Raw genomic sequence first — 15148 nt, forward strand, 5'->3', positions numbered from 1 at the left:
TACAAGTATACACCTTTCTCTTTCAGCAAATCTTGCCACAATATGCTTCTGATTTCATTATTGGTCCAGAACTGTAGTGCAGCTCGTCTACAGCAGCTCATCTCAGAGGCCATGGTTTCCTTAGCAGTGCAATAGTGTCTCCTACTGGAGTGCAGTGAGAGTAAACAGCAGTGACCCGAGAGAAGTGAGAGCAAAGAGCAGTGACCCAAGATCAGTTCTCAACAATTAGCAACTGAAAACATCCACCACACTAAAAGTGGCTGCATATAATCTCATGTTGATTATGTCGTCTAAATTACTGTAGCGGGAGATGCAGAGGATACGCATGTAATGTTACATGGTAAATCTGTAGGTAAAACTTCTCTAGGCAAGCAGTAATTGTTGCTGATGGTTATGGATCACTGTTACTGATGTAAAGACATTAGTCAGCAGTTTTTTTTTCCTTTATTAGTTATTGCTTACAGGCAGGCAAACAAGTCGTATGTTCTTTACAACATAGTGTGTGTTGAAACCTGGAGCTTAGTTGGCAGCGAGGACCTGGTCCACCCAGGAGCGCAGGGCGGTGACACGCGAGTACACGGCGGGTATGTTGGTGGCACAGCGGTTGTTGCCCCAGGACACGATGCCCACCAGGTTCCAGACTCCGTTCCTCTCACACACCAGCGGGCCGCCGGAGTCGCCCTGCGTCGGACAGAGATGCAGAGCCATTGTGAACATGGCACTGTCACATTAGAGCTGTCCAGTGAGAGGCTGGTGCTGGGGACCGGGGGTGGATAGCATGAGCCTGGTGTAAGTGGTAAGCGCCGGGCACGCAGCAGTACACTCACCATGCAGGAGGAAGCGCCGTCGGCACCTGCGCAGATCATGACATCGGAGATCATGCTGCCCCAGTGGTCCATGCACTGGTCCTTGGAGACCACTGGCAAGGCGGCCTGCTGCAGTTGGTTGGGTGTGAACAGGGCTGAGGAGCACAAGAACACCATTTTCACTTGTTTCTCAACACCTTTTCACTTCTCACCTATTTAGAGAGCTCATTGCTGATAAAAGATCACTTTCTCACTTATATGTGCTAAGTTAGTTCTTTTTACAGGTCACTTTCTGCAGTCCTGCACCTTTCTGCCCCGTGACGGACACACCCAACTCACCATTGTAGCGGGTCAGGCCCCAGCCCGTGGTCACGCAGCGAGTTCCGGGTTCATATACATCCGAGGAGCCAGCCAGGCACACGGGGGATGAGTTGCGGTTGAGGGTCACTGGGGAAGCCAGCTTGATGAGGGCAATGTCATTGTTGATGGTACTTGGGTCCCACTCGGGGTGGGTAAAAACCTGGAACACAGTGCGCACATTGTGTGGTCGACAACAGGTCCTCATTTGGATCCTTGGCAGGCTCCTTGTGCTCATTACTAGGAGTTCAGCGCTTCCTCTCCTACCCACCAATGTTTTTATTAATAAATCAAAACTGATCTGCTGAAGTTTCTTGACCGACTCATCACATCACTAATGGCTGCAAGCAACACGTCCCTTAAGGCTTCGGCCAATAAACAAGCGACCTGATGCCGACTGGGTTCACTTGTGCTACCAGTGAACGGAAGGAATGCTGACAGAGACCAGGATGGCCAAGCGCTGTACCTTCTCCACCCTCATGGTCTGGATTTCTTCACCAGGCTTCTCCTTGTCGTGCTCCCCCACGATGACACGATGGCTGGTACTGAACAGCACACATCAAATTCCGTCACTTTCATTGTTGTAGGGCAGAATAGAAACAGCGTCCATAATAACAGTTACTGGTATCAGGTTTCTCAAAAACGGAACTGAATCGAAGGAACATTTGCGAGATTATTATTACTATCATTCAGCTGGCACTGTGTGGTAAAAGAAAGAGATAAAGTAATGTATGCTAAACATAGTATTATTCGTATGTTAGTTTTTCTACCAATATAATAATAATATTCTTGTAAGCTACTTACAGTTCATTATTTTTATTATTTTACAGTTGATTATATAGTATTTTATTCACCTGGGTAGTCTTCACTGTATTCAATTCAGGGTAAGTACTTTTTTCAAGGATACGACAGCGGCAGTGGGAACTGAACCGGGGTCTTTCTGAGATGAGTATGTAAGTATGACACGGAAGCCCATGGTACATTTTTGCGGTAAAGATGCAAGCGTCAGATGAACTGCTGAAACTCTTAAGCTCCACATAAATGACAGTCTTTCTGGAATTTATTAATAAGCAGCTTGCCGTTTCCATTTCGTACTGAACCGCAGGCAGATGCGGACACTCACTGGACATTGCAGTGAGCGGCAGTGACGGCCCAGTTCTCGTTGATGAGAGAAGCTCCACAGAAGTGGAAGCCTGTGAAGTCCTGCAAGACAAGGGCTCATGAGATGTCCAGCTTCCCAGGAAATCAGAGTATGAGCATGAGCTTGAGCACGGACACACGCGGTCACACTTGAGAAAGAGCATGCTTTCATCTCCTCTCTACATGCCCATCTGTTGTCTTGGAAGGCAGACGAGAGCTTTTGGAGGAGATGGAGACACCAGCACTGTACCTGCAGAGACAGCTGCCAGGGCCACGAGTGGGGCACGGCTTCCTCTCCATTCACTATGCGGGCATAGCCTGTGATCACTGGCTTGATGGCTGGAACTCCACAGCCTGCGCAAAGATGTAGCATGAGAGGACCCATGGCTGTACCATGTACAGGTACACACTGAAACATACCTGTGTTCTGCATCTATACACAGCAGCAAGTTTGTCCTTCAAGTTCTAATATTTTCCTCTCACATTTCAGAAATTCACAGATTCATCACATAATTGTACCCACTAATATGTTTGGGTGCTTAATCATTGCTCGTCTTAACACGCAGTATAATATTTAACATACGTATATGAACCTGGTTAAATTAAACAGTGTAAATTACCAGTCTTACTAGTGATCAATAATTCTGAAGTTTGAATAAAGCTTTTGTATTAAAGTTCATATATCCAAACACAGCTCATTTAGTTCTTGAGCCTGAAATAAAATCAAAGAGAAGTATTTACCATAAGCGGTGGCAAGGAAGGTAAAGCACAAGACGTACAGGAAAGCCATCGCAGCGTTCACCTGACTTCACGGACGTTCACGAACCATATATATATAATGGCCAGAAACCTGTAACCTGACAAGGCTTGTTTGTTTTTCCACTGTTGGTGAAACAGCCCGCTGGGAAAAAATCGTGCAGAATGTTATACGAATCATTTTTGAGGCCACTGCGCAATTTTTGATGTAGAAATGGGTGACCTTCAGTGTCGATAGAGAGAACGCCGACGGCAGCCTTGCTCTTCTCAGCCTTGGTGACGCATCACAGAAATTCCAGTTCATGATAAGTGACTGGTGCTGGCCAGGTGTTGAGCCTTGTGATAAATCCCACCTGTTCTGTTTTTCTCAATTCTCATTTAGTGACAAAAACGTGTACATATCATACATTGTCATGGCTGGTTCTGGAAGGAAGTGGCAGACCCAAGTGCGGGATGGAATCCGTTCTTTATTCAGAGAAATCTAAGAAACTTTGTCACAGGACAGGCAAGAGGTCTTCGAGGTGCGAATGTCGTTACAGGGACAATCCAAAAGGCAGGGTCGGTACACAGGGAAGAGGTTGACGATCATAAGGAGGTATGAGTACTAAGGACTAGGGTTACGGGACAGGGAAAGGACTCGGATCAAGGAGGAGTAGAGTATCGATAAAGAGGTCTACAAGGCCGAACAAGGTTCCGCGTCAGCTCTTGGTCTGATGGTGCCTTTTACGCATCAGTCTGTGCCGCGCCCCAGGTGTTCTGCATTGGCTCGGTGGCGTGGGTGTGGCATACATAGTTAAATGTAGTTTCATAGCACAATATAAATCCTGTGTGCACTTGTTTGTGAGCATAAAATAATTGCACCGACTGGAAAAAAATTTTCATCATTTTTTATTAATTAATTTTTTGAATGATTAAAATATTTATGGGTGCATAATATTTGAACAACAAGACATTTACAATAATTCACTCAGCAAACACTTTCTCCAAAGCGACTTCGAATGAACTGTATGTAGAGTAGACTGGACAGCAGTAGGTATATCTTCAATATGTCTCATATCCTGTGATCTGGGGCAATGCTTCTGACAACATGCGGAGCAGATGAATTTCTGTAAATTACTTGGGATAAAATTTTGTGGTGAATGCCTTTTGAGCTACTTCAGTCAGACCCCAGACAAAATAAAGGCCCTGAAATCTCAGGAGCGGCATCATGCTGTTGGACACACAATGTATCTCTTCTGTCAATGTGAAGAAAGACAGTGTGTGAGTGACAGAGAGAGTGTGTTCCGATGATGTATGGATGAGTGACCCGTATAGTGTATCTAGCAATGTAAGTCACTTTGGTGAATAAGATGTGTGGCCTGATAACGCTACATAGTTCACTGTAAGTCACTTTGGAGAAAAGTGTCTGATAAATATACACACACACACACATTTTCAGAACCGCTTGTCCCTCACAGGGTCACGGGAAACCGGAGCCTACCCGGCAACACAGGGCGTAAGGCCAGAAGGGGAAGGGGACACACCCAGGACGGGACGCCAGTCCGTCGCAAGGCACCCCAAGCGGGACTCGAACCCCAGACCCACCGGAGAGCAGGACTGCGGTCCAACCCACTGCGCCACCACACCACCACACCCCTGTCTCATAAATACATTAATGTAAATGTGTGTCTCAAAGGGCTGTGAACATTCCAGTAATCACCATTTGCAGTACAGACTGGCCCAGTGGACCACTGACACCCTTTCACATAGGTGTCATGACACAGGGGGACTTCTCACAAGCAGCAGAAGTGCGTTGTCTGTGTGCTGTATTACTCTTTACTGTAGCCACACTCCATGTTTATGTACGGGACAGCTGGTACTGTAGTGCTTGAAGCTGCTGCCTTTGGACCCAAAGGTTGCAGGTTTGACTTCCGTCTCCAGCTACAGTACCCTCGAGCAAGGTACTTATTCCAAATTGCTCCAGTAAAATTACCAAGCTGTGTAAATGGGTGAATAACTGTAAACCTCTTAATGTTGTACATCACTTTGGAGGAAAGCATCAGATAATTGCATAACTGTCCATGTTGCATAGCGGTCCAAAGCACACCCATAACTTTCTGTCTTGACAGCCACACCTGGGTAAAGGCTCACACCCTGGTGCACCTAGCTTTACTGCACGCTGTCTCAGGGGTGTAGTGTTCCTGGGGCTTCAAGATGCTTCATATGTAAGCTCAGACACAGACATTTCTTTAACACTGCTTTGTTGTGCGGGTGCTGGCATGTTAGTTTTCTTTTTTATGCCAGAACGAGGCAATATAAAAAAAGAACCTCCCACCACATCCCTCTCATTATACAACGAAAATAAATATCACATTAAACAAGGTTACTTACAAACTTTGAACAGATCTTTCAGTTGAAATATACAACTGCAAGGTCCATTAATAATATCCCTCAACATAACGATGCTTACACAAAAAGTATGTACAAACTTACTCTTCCCCAAGTTACACTGCAAAATGAAAAGCATGAAAATGAACTAATACACATGACATAAGACAGCAAGAGTTCATGCCCTTTTATGTCTTCACATTGGAACAGAAATATTCTAAGAAATTGTCAGTGAAGTTACCTAGGGGCAGACTGCCTTACTCGTGTTTGTCACGTCCCCCGCAGCCGGCACATCGGCGACACCTGCCGTTTCCTAATGGGAACGGCAATAAAGAGGGAAGCCGAGGAAGCTCAGACGCGCAACCTTGTTTTGCCTCCTTGTTTCCCTGCGAGCCGTGTTTCAGAGAACCTACTCCAACATCGACCCTTTGCCTGTGTATTCCCGACCACGTTCTTTGCCTAGCCCTTTGTACTACGTTTGCTGATTGCCTGACCCACGCCTGACCCACGCCTGCCCCTCGACTTTGTTTTTTGGATTCTGATTCGGCTTCATTAAACATCGGTATACGAGAACTCTGCATTTGAGTCCGTCCTTGCTACGCGCAACCATGACAGTGTTGAGATGTGTTCTTTTCCATTGATATCTTGCTGGTTTCTTAACGGTACGGCCAGATTGTGTACGGATAACATCAGGGTGATTTCTGACCTCGGTTTTGGTAACCAGGCACCCTTGCATGGTATCATCAGTGATCTGGAGTGCGTCACTTTGTGATGTGGTTGAACTTGGTGATGGATGCGCTTCTCTGAAGTGTCTCCTGTTTCTCCTTACAATAGTGGCGCTGGAAGTCTCAACAACATATGAGCTTGGTTCTGGGAATTGAGTTGTGACTTTTCCAGAAGTCCGGGTTTTTGTAGAATTGTCCAGGACCCTCACTTCTAGGCCTTGGTACAGTGGTGGAAGTGAATCTTTCCTGGCATGGGCATCATACTGGTGCTTCATCGTCTCATTTCTTTGCGTGAGTCTGTGTTTGACATTGTCATCCACGTCCCCTTTTTCTTGATGGCGGAAGGGTAGCAATAGTTCTGCCAAACAACATTTCAGCAGGGGACGGGAGTTTGTTGTCAACTGGAGTGACACGAATGTTGAGAAGAGCCTGTGATATGTTTTCTCGGGCTTTTATGCACCTTTTGGTGCGTGATTTCACAGTTCGGACTTGGGGCTCAATAAAACCATTGGATTGGGGATAATGGGGCGACAATGTTGTGTGTGTTATACACCATTCTTTGCAGAAGTTAGTGAATTTTGTTGCTGAGTATTGTGGGCCGTTGTCAGATCTTATTCGGTCAGGCCTCCCGAGCATGCCACACAACTCTTTGAAAATGTTCGTGGCAGACTTTGATGTCACTGGACTTTGTAGTTCCTCTACGAATGGATACTTTGAGTAATAATTCGCAATGATGATGAACTGCCTTCCTTTAATCTCAAAAACGTCCATCCTAATCGTCTGCCATGCCTTCACGGCATCTCATTCTCAATCATTGGCTCTTTCTTGTTTTGGTCTTGGCCCTCTTGACAGAATCGACATGCCTTTGCAGTCCTCTTGATATCCTTGCTCATGTTCGGCCAGTAGACAGAATCCCTCGCAAGCAGTCTTGTCTTCTCAATGCCAAGATGGCTCCTGTGAAGCTGTGTAAGGATGTCATGCCTCATTCTTTCTATAATGATGACTTGCTTTCCTTTAAAGAGAATGCTATTATCGATGCCGATTGTGTCTCGATATGGCCAAAATATTCTCAGATCAATGGGTAGCTCTGTGAGTTTCTCAGGCCATCCCTGAGATGTTTAGTAAGCACCTGTGCATTGAGGACGGGGCACTGTCGAGTCTCAACCTTCAACTTGTTTTGTTTCTCGAGGCTGAAGTTTATGAGGTCAAAGGTGATTGCGTGGATGGTTGGTTCCATCTCCACAGCAGTGTTGTCCTCTAGGTTTGGCAGTCGTGATAGCGTGTCAGTCAGAACCGTCTGATGCCCTGGCTTATATGTGACGGTGAAGTCATATCCTTGGATTCAGAGGAGCATGCGCTGCAGGCTTGGCCGGGCTGTTATTATTGGTTTCTTGCAGATCATCTCCAAGGGCTTATGATCTGTGTTGATGCAGAAATGCCGGCCATATAGGTAAGTATGGAACCTCTCTATTCCATGCACAAGCGTACGCATTTCCCGTTCAATGTTGCTATAATTTGCTCGAGTAGGAGTTAGTCTTTGACGCGAATGCCACTGGGCGCCCGTTTTGTAAGAGTGCCACACCCAGTCCTTTCAGCGAGATGTCAACTTCAAGTGTTACTGAAGTCATGGTGTCAAAGTATGCCATACTGGAATGCTCTGATATTGCATCTTTGAGCATATCAAAGGCTCATTGGTGATCTTCTGACCAGTCAGATGGGGTTTCCTTTTTCAGTAACTGACACAGGCTTGCAGATTTCTGGCTCAAGTTTGGTATGAAGGAGCCCATGTATGTTAGTAGTTCTAGAAAGCGTTGGAGATCTTCCTTGTCCTGTGGGCTAGGCATGTTTTTTATATCTTTTACCTTGTCTGGGTCTGGTGAGATTCCATTTTCGCTGTAATCATTCCCGAAGAATGCAATTCATCTCTGCTTTTTGAAGCATTTGTCTGAATTGAACACCACCCCTGTCTCCTTCACCCTTTCAAGGAGTGACAATAGGTGTTTGTCATGCTCTTCTTCTGTCTTGCCAAATACTCAAATGTCATCTGCAGTTCTAACACACCCTTCGAGGCCTTCCAAGGTTTTGTCCATGCGCTGCTGGAATATGTCTTGGCTTATGTTGAGACCAAAAGGCAGCCGTGTGAAGCAATAACGCCCTAGGGGTGTGTGGAATTTAGTAAGCACCTGTGATTGTTCATCAAGTTGTACGCTCCAGTACCCAGCTTTAGCATCGAGCTTGCTGAACCACCTTTCCCATGGAATTCTGGATTTATCTCTTCTAATGTAAAGGTTTTGTGGGGACACCTCTTGATCACTTCGTTAATTCTCTTAGTGTCCAGACACAAATGGAGTGACTCGTCTTTCTTGAGGCTGCATACCATACTGGAACACCAGTCTGTGTGTTCTCTCACTTTCTTGATGACCCCAAGTTTCTCCATGCGACAGAGCTCATCCCTGATTTTTGATTTAGGGTTGATGTTGATTTTTCTTGGGCGATCAACATGTGGCTCTGCGTCATCCTTCAAGATGATTCATGCTAGGCCTTCAAATTTACCAATCGTGTCAAACTGCGTTAGATATAATTTTACTAGATCCTCTGTAGTGCTCACCTCGATTGGAACCTTTTCTATGGCTTCGAGATGGCAATTGAAAGTAAGCAAATTCAGGGCAGTGCACATTGGTAACCCAAGTAACACTGGGCCATTAGCATCTACGACATGGAATTCTGTACTCACCCACTCGGACGTGTCGTACTTGCATTGCATGACACTATCATTGCTTGACCTCACTGCATCGACTTTCTTTGCATCCTTTTTCTTCCTGCCATCTCTCTTCTCAGGCCTGTTTCGTCTCTCATTACATTCTCTACCTTTTTCAGATTGACACATCTTCTTCCAATGTCTCTTCTTCCCACAACCCTTGCAAACATCCTTATACGCTGGGCATGAGCGAGGTTTGTGGTATAATCCACATCGGCCGCATGGCTTTTTCATTCCGATGTGATCCATTTTCTTATCCGGTAGAATCTGTAACTGGCGGGCGCCGATGAGCGCAGCTTCATGCTTTCTGCCTTCCATGAGCATGTCCTGAAGTGTTAAGCCTTTTTCTTTTCCCAACAGCTCTCTGCGGAAGTCATCCATGAGGGTGCTCATTATGACAAGCTCCACGATTCTCTCCTGCATTTCATCCTTGGAGAATTCACACAACTGTGCTTGTGCTCTTAGCCACGCTGCATATCATATTGGAGCAGTCAATAAAATGGAACTCACCACTCTACATAAACTTCATTGACTGTGAGAAAGCCTTTGACAATGTAGACAGAGACACCCTGGGGAAGCTGATGAGACATTACGGAATACCAGAGAAGTTTACCAATATCATCAGGAACTCCTACGATGGGATGACCTGCAGGGTGGTGCATGTTCAGGAGCTCACTAGCGCTTTCCAGGTGCGAACAGGAGTTAGACAAGGATGCCTCCTGTCACCATTTTTGTTCCTGCTTGTGATCGACTGGGTGATAAAGACCTCCACAGCCGAGAAGCGACTTGGGATCCAATGGACACCTTGGGGACAGTTGGATGACTTGGATTTTGCAGATGACCTTGCCCTTCTCTCACACACCCACCAACAAATACAGGAGAAGACCAGCATTGTGGCAGAGAACTCAGCATGAGTGGGTCTCATCATCCGCAGAGGGAAGAGCAAGATACTGAGGGTCAATGCAGGCAAGGACTCTTTAATCACACTTGAAGGTGAAGCGTTAAAAGAGGTGGACAGCTTCTTCTACCTAGGCACCATAATCGACAAGCAGGGTGGGACAGACGTCGACATCAGAGTCAGAATAGGCAAGGCAAGGGCAGCTTTCCTGCAACTGAAGAACATGTGGGGGTCCAGAGTTCCGACAGTCAAGACCAAGACCCGAATTTTCAACTCATCAACAGACATTCATCAACAACTGTTTGCGACACATTCTCAGGATCCACTGGCCCGTGATCATCAGCAACCAAGAGCTATGGCAGAGATCAGGACAACAACCAGTAGAAGATGATATCCTGCAAAGACGCTAGCGATGGATCTGCCATACCCTGTGAAAGTCAGCTTCAAACACTACAAGAAGAGCCCTCACGTGGAACCCCCAAGGCAAGAGGAAGTGAGGCCGGCCAAAAAACACATGGCGACACCACCTGGATGCAGAAGCCAAGAGGATGGGCCACACCTGGGGAAAACTGGAAAAACTGGCCCAGGACAGAGATGCCTGGAGAGCCCTTGTTGACGGCCTATGCCCCAAGAGGGGTAGTAGGCATAAGTAAGTAAGTACGTAGTATTTGTGCTCGGGCTCTAGTGACGAATTCATCAAGGGTTTCATTTTCCAGCTGTCGATACTGCATTAAGCTTAATTTGTGAATCCTGAAGTTCACAGCAACCTTTAATTGTTTTTCAAATAACTCCCATAATTTTTCGGGATGTTTCTGCTCATCGTCGGTCAAGCCGTACGCGTTCAGTCTCCGTAGTCCTTCATCACTGACCCCTATTTTAATCTTCCTTGCTACATCGGGACCGTTCGCAACGCCATTATCCTCACACACCAGTCGCATTTTCTGTTTGAATAACTTAAATGCTTCTGCAAGATCAGCAGCATCCCACTGCATAACTGGATATCTCAACGTCATTTGCACGGGTGATTATTGCTAAGCAGCAACTGTATTATTAAGCGATTTAGGCTTGAATGCGCCTACAGCGGTGGTGCACTTGCTGCCACGTGGTGAATTTCAATATAGGAAAAAAAAATGCCGTACTCACAGCCTACAGCTGGTACTTCCGCTGGGGCTGTATGTTCGGTGGTCCTTTCTATCACCACTGCCACCATGTAGTGTTCTTGGGGCTTCAAGACGCTTCATATTTAAGTTCCGACACAGACATTTCTTTAACACTGCTTTACTGTGCGGGTGCCGCCATGTTAGTTTTCTTTATTATACCAGAACGAGGCAATATAAAAGAAGGCTTTTAAGAGTTACTTTCAATCGATCTGTGTTCCTGAATTCAGTTTTTATGAGCATATGAAATGACTTCTTTGCCTCTTCTTTCCAGACATTTGGTGCTAAGAGGTCAGTTATTTTTTGCTCAATTATGTTGCTTTTTTTCAATTTTTATTTTGAGTTCAGCTGTATTCACCTTTCCTCTGGTCAGCAGTTGGACCAGTATCACCGCAAGAGACATTTACATTATATTTGGGATTTCAAATGACTGGTTCAGCACATATTCCAACTGTTAATTTGTGTTTGTTAGCATTTTTATATGAAGTTACAGTTTTGTGCTTTTTAAGCTAAATATGTACTGAATTCGGGGGGGTGCGGTGGCGCAGTGGGTTGGACCACAGTCCTGCTGGCCGGTGGGTCTGGGGTTCGAGTCCCGCTTGGGGTACCTTGCGACGGACTGGCGTCCTGTCCTGGGTGTGTCCCCTCCCCCTCCGGCCTTACGCCCTGTGTTGCCGGGTAGGCTCCGGTTCCCCGTGACCCCATATGGGACACACGGCTCTGAAGGTGTGTGTGTGTGTGTGTGTGTGTGTGTACTGAATTCAGTTGATTATGTCTTTTACAAGGTGCCCTCGATGTTAACCCTGCTTTACCACTAACCAATCATTTACCACTTCATTGCTTTTACCAGGTAATATTTTGCTACTGGGACATTCTGTACTTAGTCTTGATTTAATTGCCACCGGTTTGGTCTATTGCTTCGGTGTCACGCCCCCATTGGCAGGTCTAGCAGTGACACCTGGTGCCACTTGGGCTACTTGCCAATAAAAGGCTGCCCCGGAAGCTCTCCTATTGCGGAACCTCTGCAAGGAGCAACCGCTGTTCTCCATCAAGAGTGCTTTCCCTTGCCTTTGTGATTATCTTTGGATCTCCTGACCTGTGCCTGTTTCCCGACTATGAGTTTGTGTTTTCCCCAGCATGATGTTCGCCCATCGCTCGACCTTTGCCTGTCCCCTGACTATGCTTCCGCCTGATCCCGGATACATTAAAACCCGGAACTTGAACTCTGCGCTTGTGTCCGATCCGTCCTTGCATACACGCCAACATAACAGAAGGTTCTGCCTCGCACACTGACGCAGTGGAGCTCGCCCAGTTCTGTAATGCGCTCGCCTCACAGGGAGCACTGCTTGGATTGCACAAACAAGCCCTCAAGCAACTAGAGGATACGCTTGACGGGTTGATTCACGCACTCCGTGATGGAGGAGTCCTCCAGATGATGGAGGTGAGCGAGTCGTCCACCTCTCCGGAGGAAAATGTCGCCACCGCACCTCCGAGCACCTCGCCTCCCACAACCCATGTCGCCATGTCAGAAAGGTATGACGGGACACCAGAACAATGTCAGGGTTTCCTGATGCAGTGCGAACTGATGTTTGAAAGCTTGCCCCATGTGTACCGGTCTGACAAGGCTAAGATAGCATTGCTGGTGTCACTGCTCACCGGTCCAGCACGTACATGGGCTACGGCGGGGTGGCACACACAGCAAAGAACCACCTATGCCCCTTTCCGCTGGAAATTTGTGGCAGTGTTCGACACTCCCCTCGCCAGCTGTGCCTCCAATGACCATCTTCTGCATGCAAAACAGGGGAATCGATCTGTGGCTGCCTTTGCCTTGGAGTTCTGGACCCTGGCTGAACAAGCAACTGGAACCCCTCAGCTCTCCTCGCCTGCTTCAGGAATGGCCTCCAACCCCGGATCCAGGCCAAATTAACGTACTGTGGGGAGAAGTGGACCCTGGACCATCTCATTGAGACAGCAATCGCCATCAATAACTTCAGCCAGGAACTGCCTCCATGCCGTCGGGCCATTTTCCCACTCTGGGCTCCACAGGGTACTGAGTCAGAACCGATGCAGCTGAGGCAGGGCAGGATGGATCCTGAGGAGGGGAGGTGTAGGCTCCAGAACCATCTGTGCCTCTATTGCAGTGTATCCGGTCACGTCCATTCTGTCTGCCTAGTGCGCCCACAACGAGGAACCTATGGGGACCCGCAGGTAAGCCACGAGGGCTGTCCTTGGCAAATGACTGTTCCTATTTGCATAACCTGGGAGGGGGGTCAAGTGCACACTCACACACTAGTGGACTCAGGGGCTGTTGGTTGTTTTATGGATTTGAATTTCGCACAGACGAACCGTGTTCTGGACCATGACTGTGACTTCCAGCTACAGATCAGGGCCTTGGATGGTCAACCGATAGGGACCGGGGTGGTGGACACTTGCACAGTGCCCCTACGGGTCACAATCGGGACACGTCACCATGAGGACCTGTTTTTTAATTTAATCCGAGTGCCAGACACCCCGTGATTCTCGGTTTCTCCTGGCTGATTCGTCATGACCCGATGTTCCGTTGGAGCACAGGAGAACTGATCTCTTGGGGGGTTGGCTGTCAGCGGTCTTGCCTGCAACTCCCATCCCGGGCTACATTGGCCGAAGGGGTCGTGGAATCGTCCCTGGTAGAGGTCCCACGGGAATATCGAGATCTCCAGGAGGTCTTCAGTAAGGTACGAGCCGCCGTGCTACCACATCATAGGCCGTGGGACTGCGCTATAGATCTGTTGCCAGGTACGGCCCCTCCTAGAGGCCGTATATACCCCTTGTCCCTACCTGAACAGCAAGCTATGCAGGCGTATATCTAAGAGGCCCTGGCTGCGGGCATCATCAGGCCCTCCACCTCACCTGTTTCTGCCGGGATTTTCTTTGTGGTGAAAAAAGATGGAGGTCTCCATCCCTGTATTGATTATCGTGGTTTAAATGCTATCACCATCCGTTATCCTCACCCATTACCCCTGATCACAGCAGCTTTGGAAAAGGTCCATGGAGCCACCATCTTTACCAAATTGGATCTCAGAAGTGCTTACAACCTCATTCGCATACGTGAGGGAGATGACTGGAAGACAGCATTCAGCACCTCCCTGGGACACTATGAGTACCTTGTGATGCCTTTTGGTCTATCAAATGCTCCCTCAGTGTTCCAGGCGTTCATGAATCATGTACTGGGAGACTTCATCAACTGCTTTGTGTTGGTTTATCTTGATGACATCTTGATCTTTTCTCGCAGTTGAGAAGACCATATCGTGCAGGTGCAAGCGGTGCTACTTCGACTCCTGAGTCACAGGTTGTATGTGAAGGGTGAGAAATGCCAGTTTCACCAGAACCACATATACTTCCTGGGATACATTCTGAGCCCTGATAGGGTGTCTATGGACCCCCAGAAGGTCAGTGCAGTAACCAACTGGTCTAGACCCACTATGATGAAAGCCCTCTAACGGTTTTTAGGTTTTGAGAATTTCTACAGAGGTTTCATTCGAGATTCGCCTCACAGCTCTGACAGCCTCCAAGGGACCCCGATTACCCTGGAGAGACCCCACCAAAAAGGCCTTCCAGGGCCTGAAGGACCACTTCACCTCAGTTCCAGTACTCAAACATCACAACCCAACGTTGCCTTTGGTGGTTGAGGTGGACGCATCACAGGTAGGATGTGCCTAGTCCCAAAGACAAGGAACTCCGCCTAAACACTTTCCATGTGCCTACTTCTCGTGCAACCTGTTACCAGCCAAGTGCAACTATGACAATGGGAACCGAGAGCTGTCGGCCATAAAACTCGCGTTAGAGGAGTGGCGGCATTGGTTAGAGGGTGCAGTGCACCCATTTTTGGTGCTCACCGATCATCGCAACCTGGAGTATATGGAGAAGGCCCATCGGCTGAATTCCTGTCAAGCTTGGTGGGCTTTGTTTTTCACCCAGTTTCATTTCACAGTTACGTGCAGACCAGGCTCTACGAATACCAAGGCTGATGCCCTATCCTGGATCCATGACCTGGAGCCTCCCCAGGGCCTACCAGAAGGCATTCTACCTGATGGGAGTATAGTAGCTCCGGTCCATTGGGAGTTCTTTCAGGATTTACAGACGGCTCAAGCATTGGAAACTCCTCCGGGCAAGCCTGCCGGAAAGGAGTACGTGCCCCCCAGCCT

The 15148-nt window shown here is 47.6% G+C and overlaps 1 protein-coding gene across 1 annotated transcript; it reads right to left on the bottom strand.

Annotated features, from left to right (window-relative positions):
• Nucleotides 1-519: 519 nt before the first annotated feature.
• LOC114910966 (chymotrypsin B-like) lies at nucleotides 520-3093 on the bottom strand. The gene is made up of 7 exons (XM_029253634.1): nucleotides 3045-3093; nucleotides 2554-2657; nucleotides 2287-2366; nucleotides 1630-1708; nucleotides 1146-1326; nucleotides 828-961; nucleotides 520-681 (listed from the first exon to the last, which is right to left on the bottom strand). Exons 1-7 carry the CDS (start codon nucleotides 3091-3093, stop codon nucleotides 520-522), a joined length of 789 nt encoding a protein of 262 aa, XP_029109467.1.
• Nucleotides 3094-15148: the final 12055 nt, after the last annotated feature.

Source organism: Scleropages formosus, chromosome 7 (assembly GCF_900964775.1).
Source record: "Scleropages formosus chromosome 7, fSclFor1.1, whole genome shotgun sequence".
Taxonomy (NCBI): domain Eukaryota; kingdom Metazoa; phylum Chordata; class Actinopteri; order Osteoglossiformes; family Osteoglossidae; genus Scleropages; species Scleropages formosus.

What these genes read in the sequence shown, in the direction of transcription:
- LOC114910966 (XM_029253634.1), bottom strand. Translation starts at nt 3,093, where the DNA reads ATGGCTTTCCTGTACGTCTTGTGCTTTACCTTCCTTGCCACCGCTTAT. An exon ending in CCTGGCAGCTGTCTCTGCAG is followed by an intron (nt 2,367 to 2,553) that starts GTACAGTGCTGG and finishes CTTGTCTTGCAG; the next exon opens with GACTTCACAGGCTTCCACTT. An exon ending in GCCGCTCACTGCAATGTCCA is followed by an intron (nt 1,709 to 2,286) that starts GTGAGTGTCCGC and finishes TGTGCTGTTCAG; the next exon opens with TACCAGCCATCGTGTCATCG.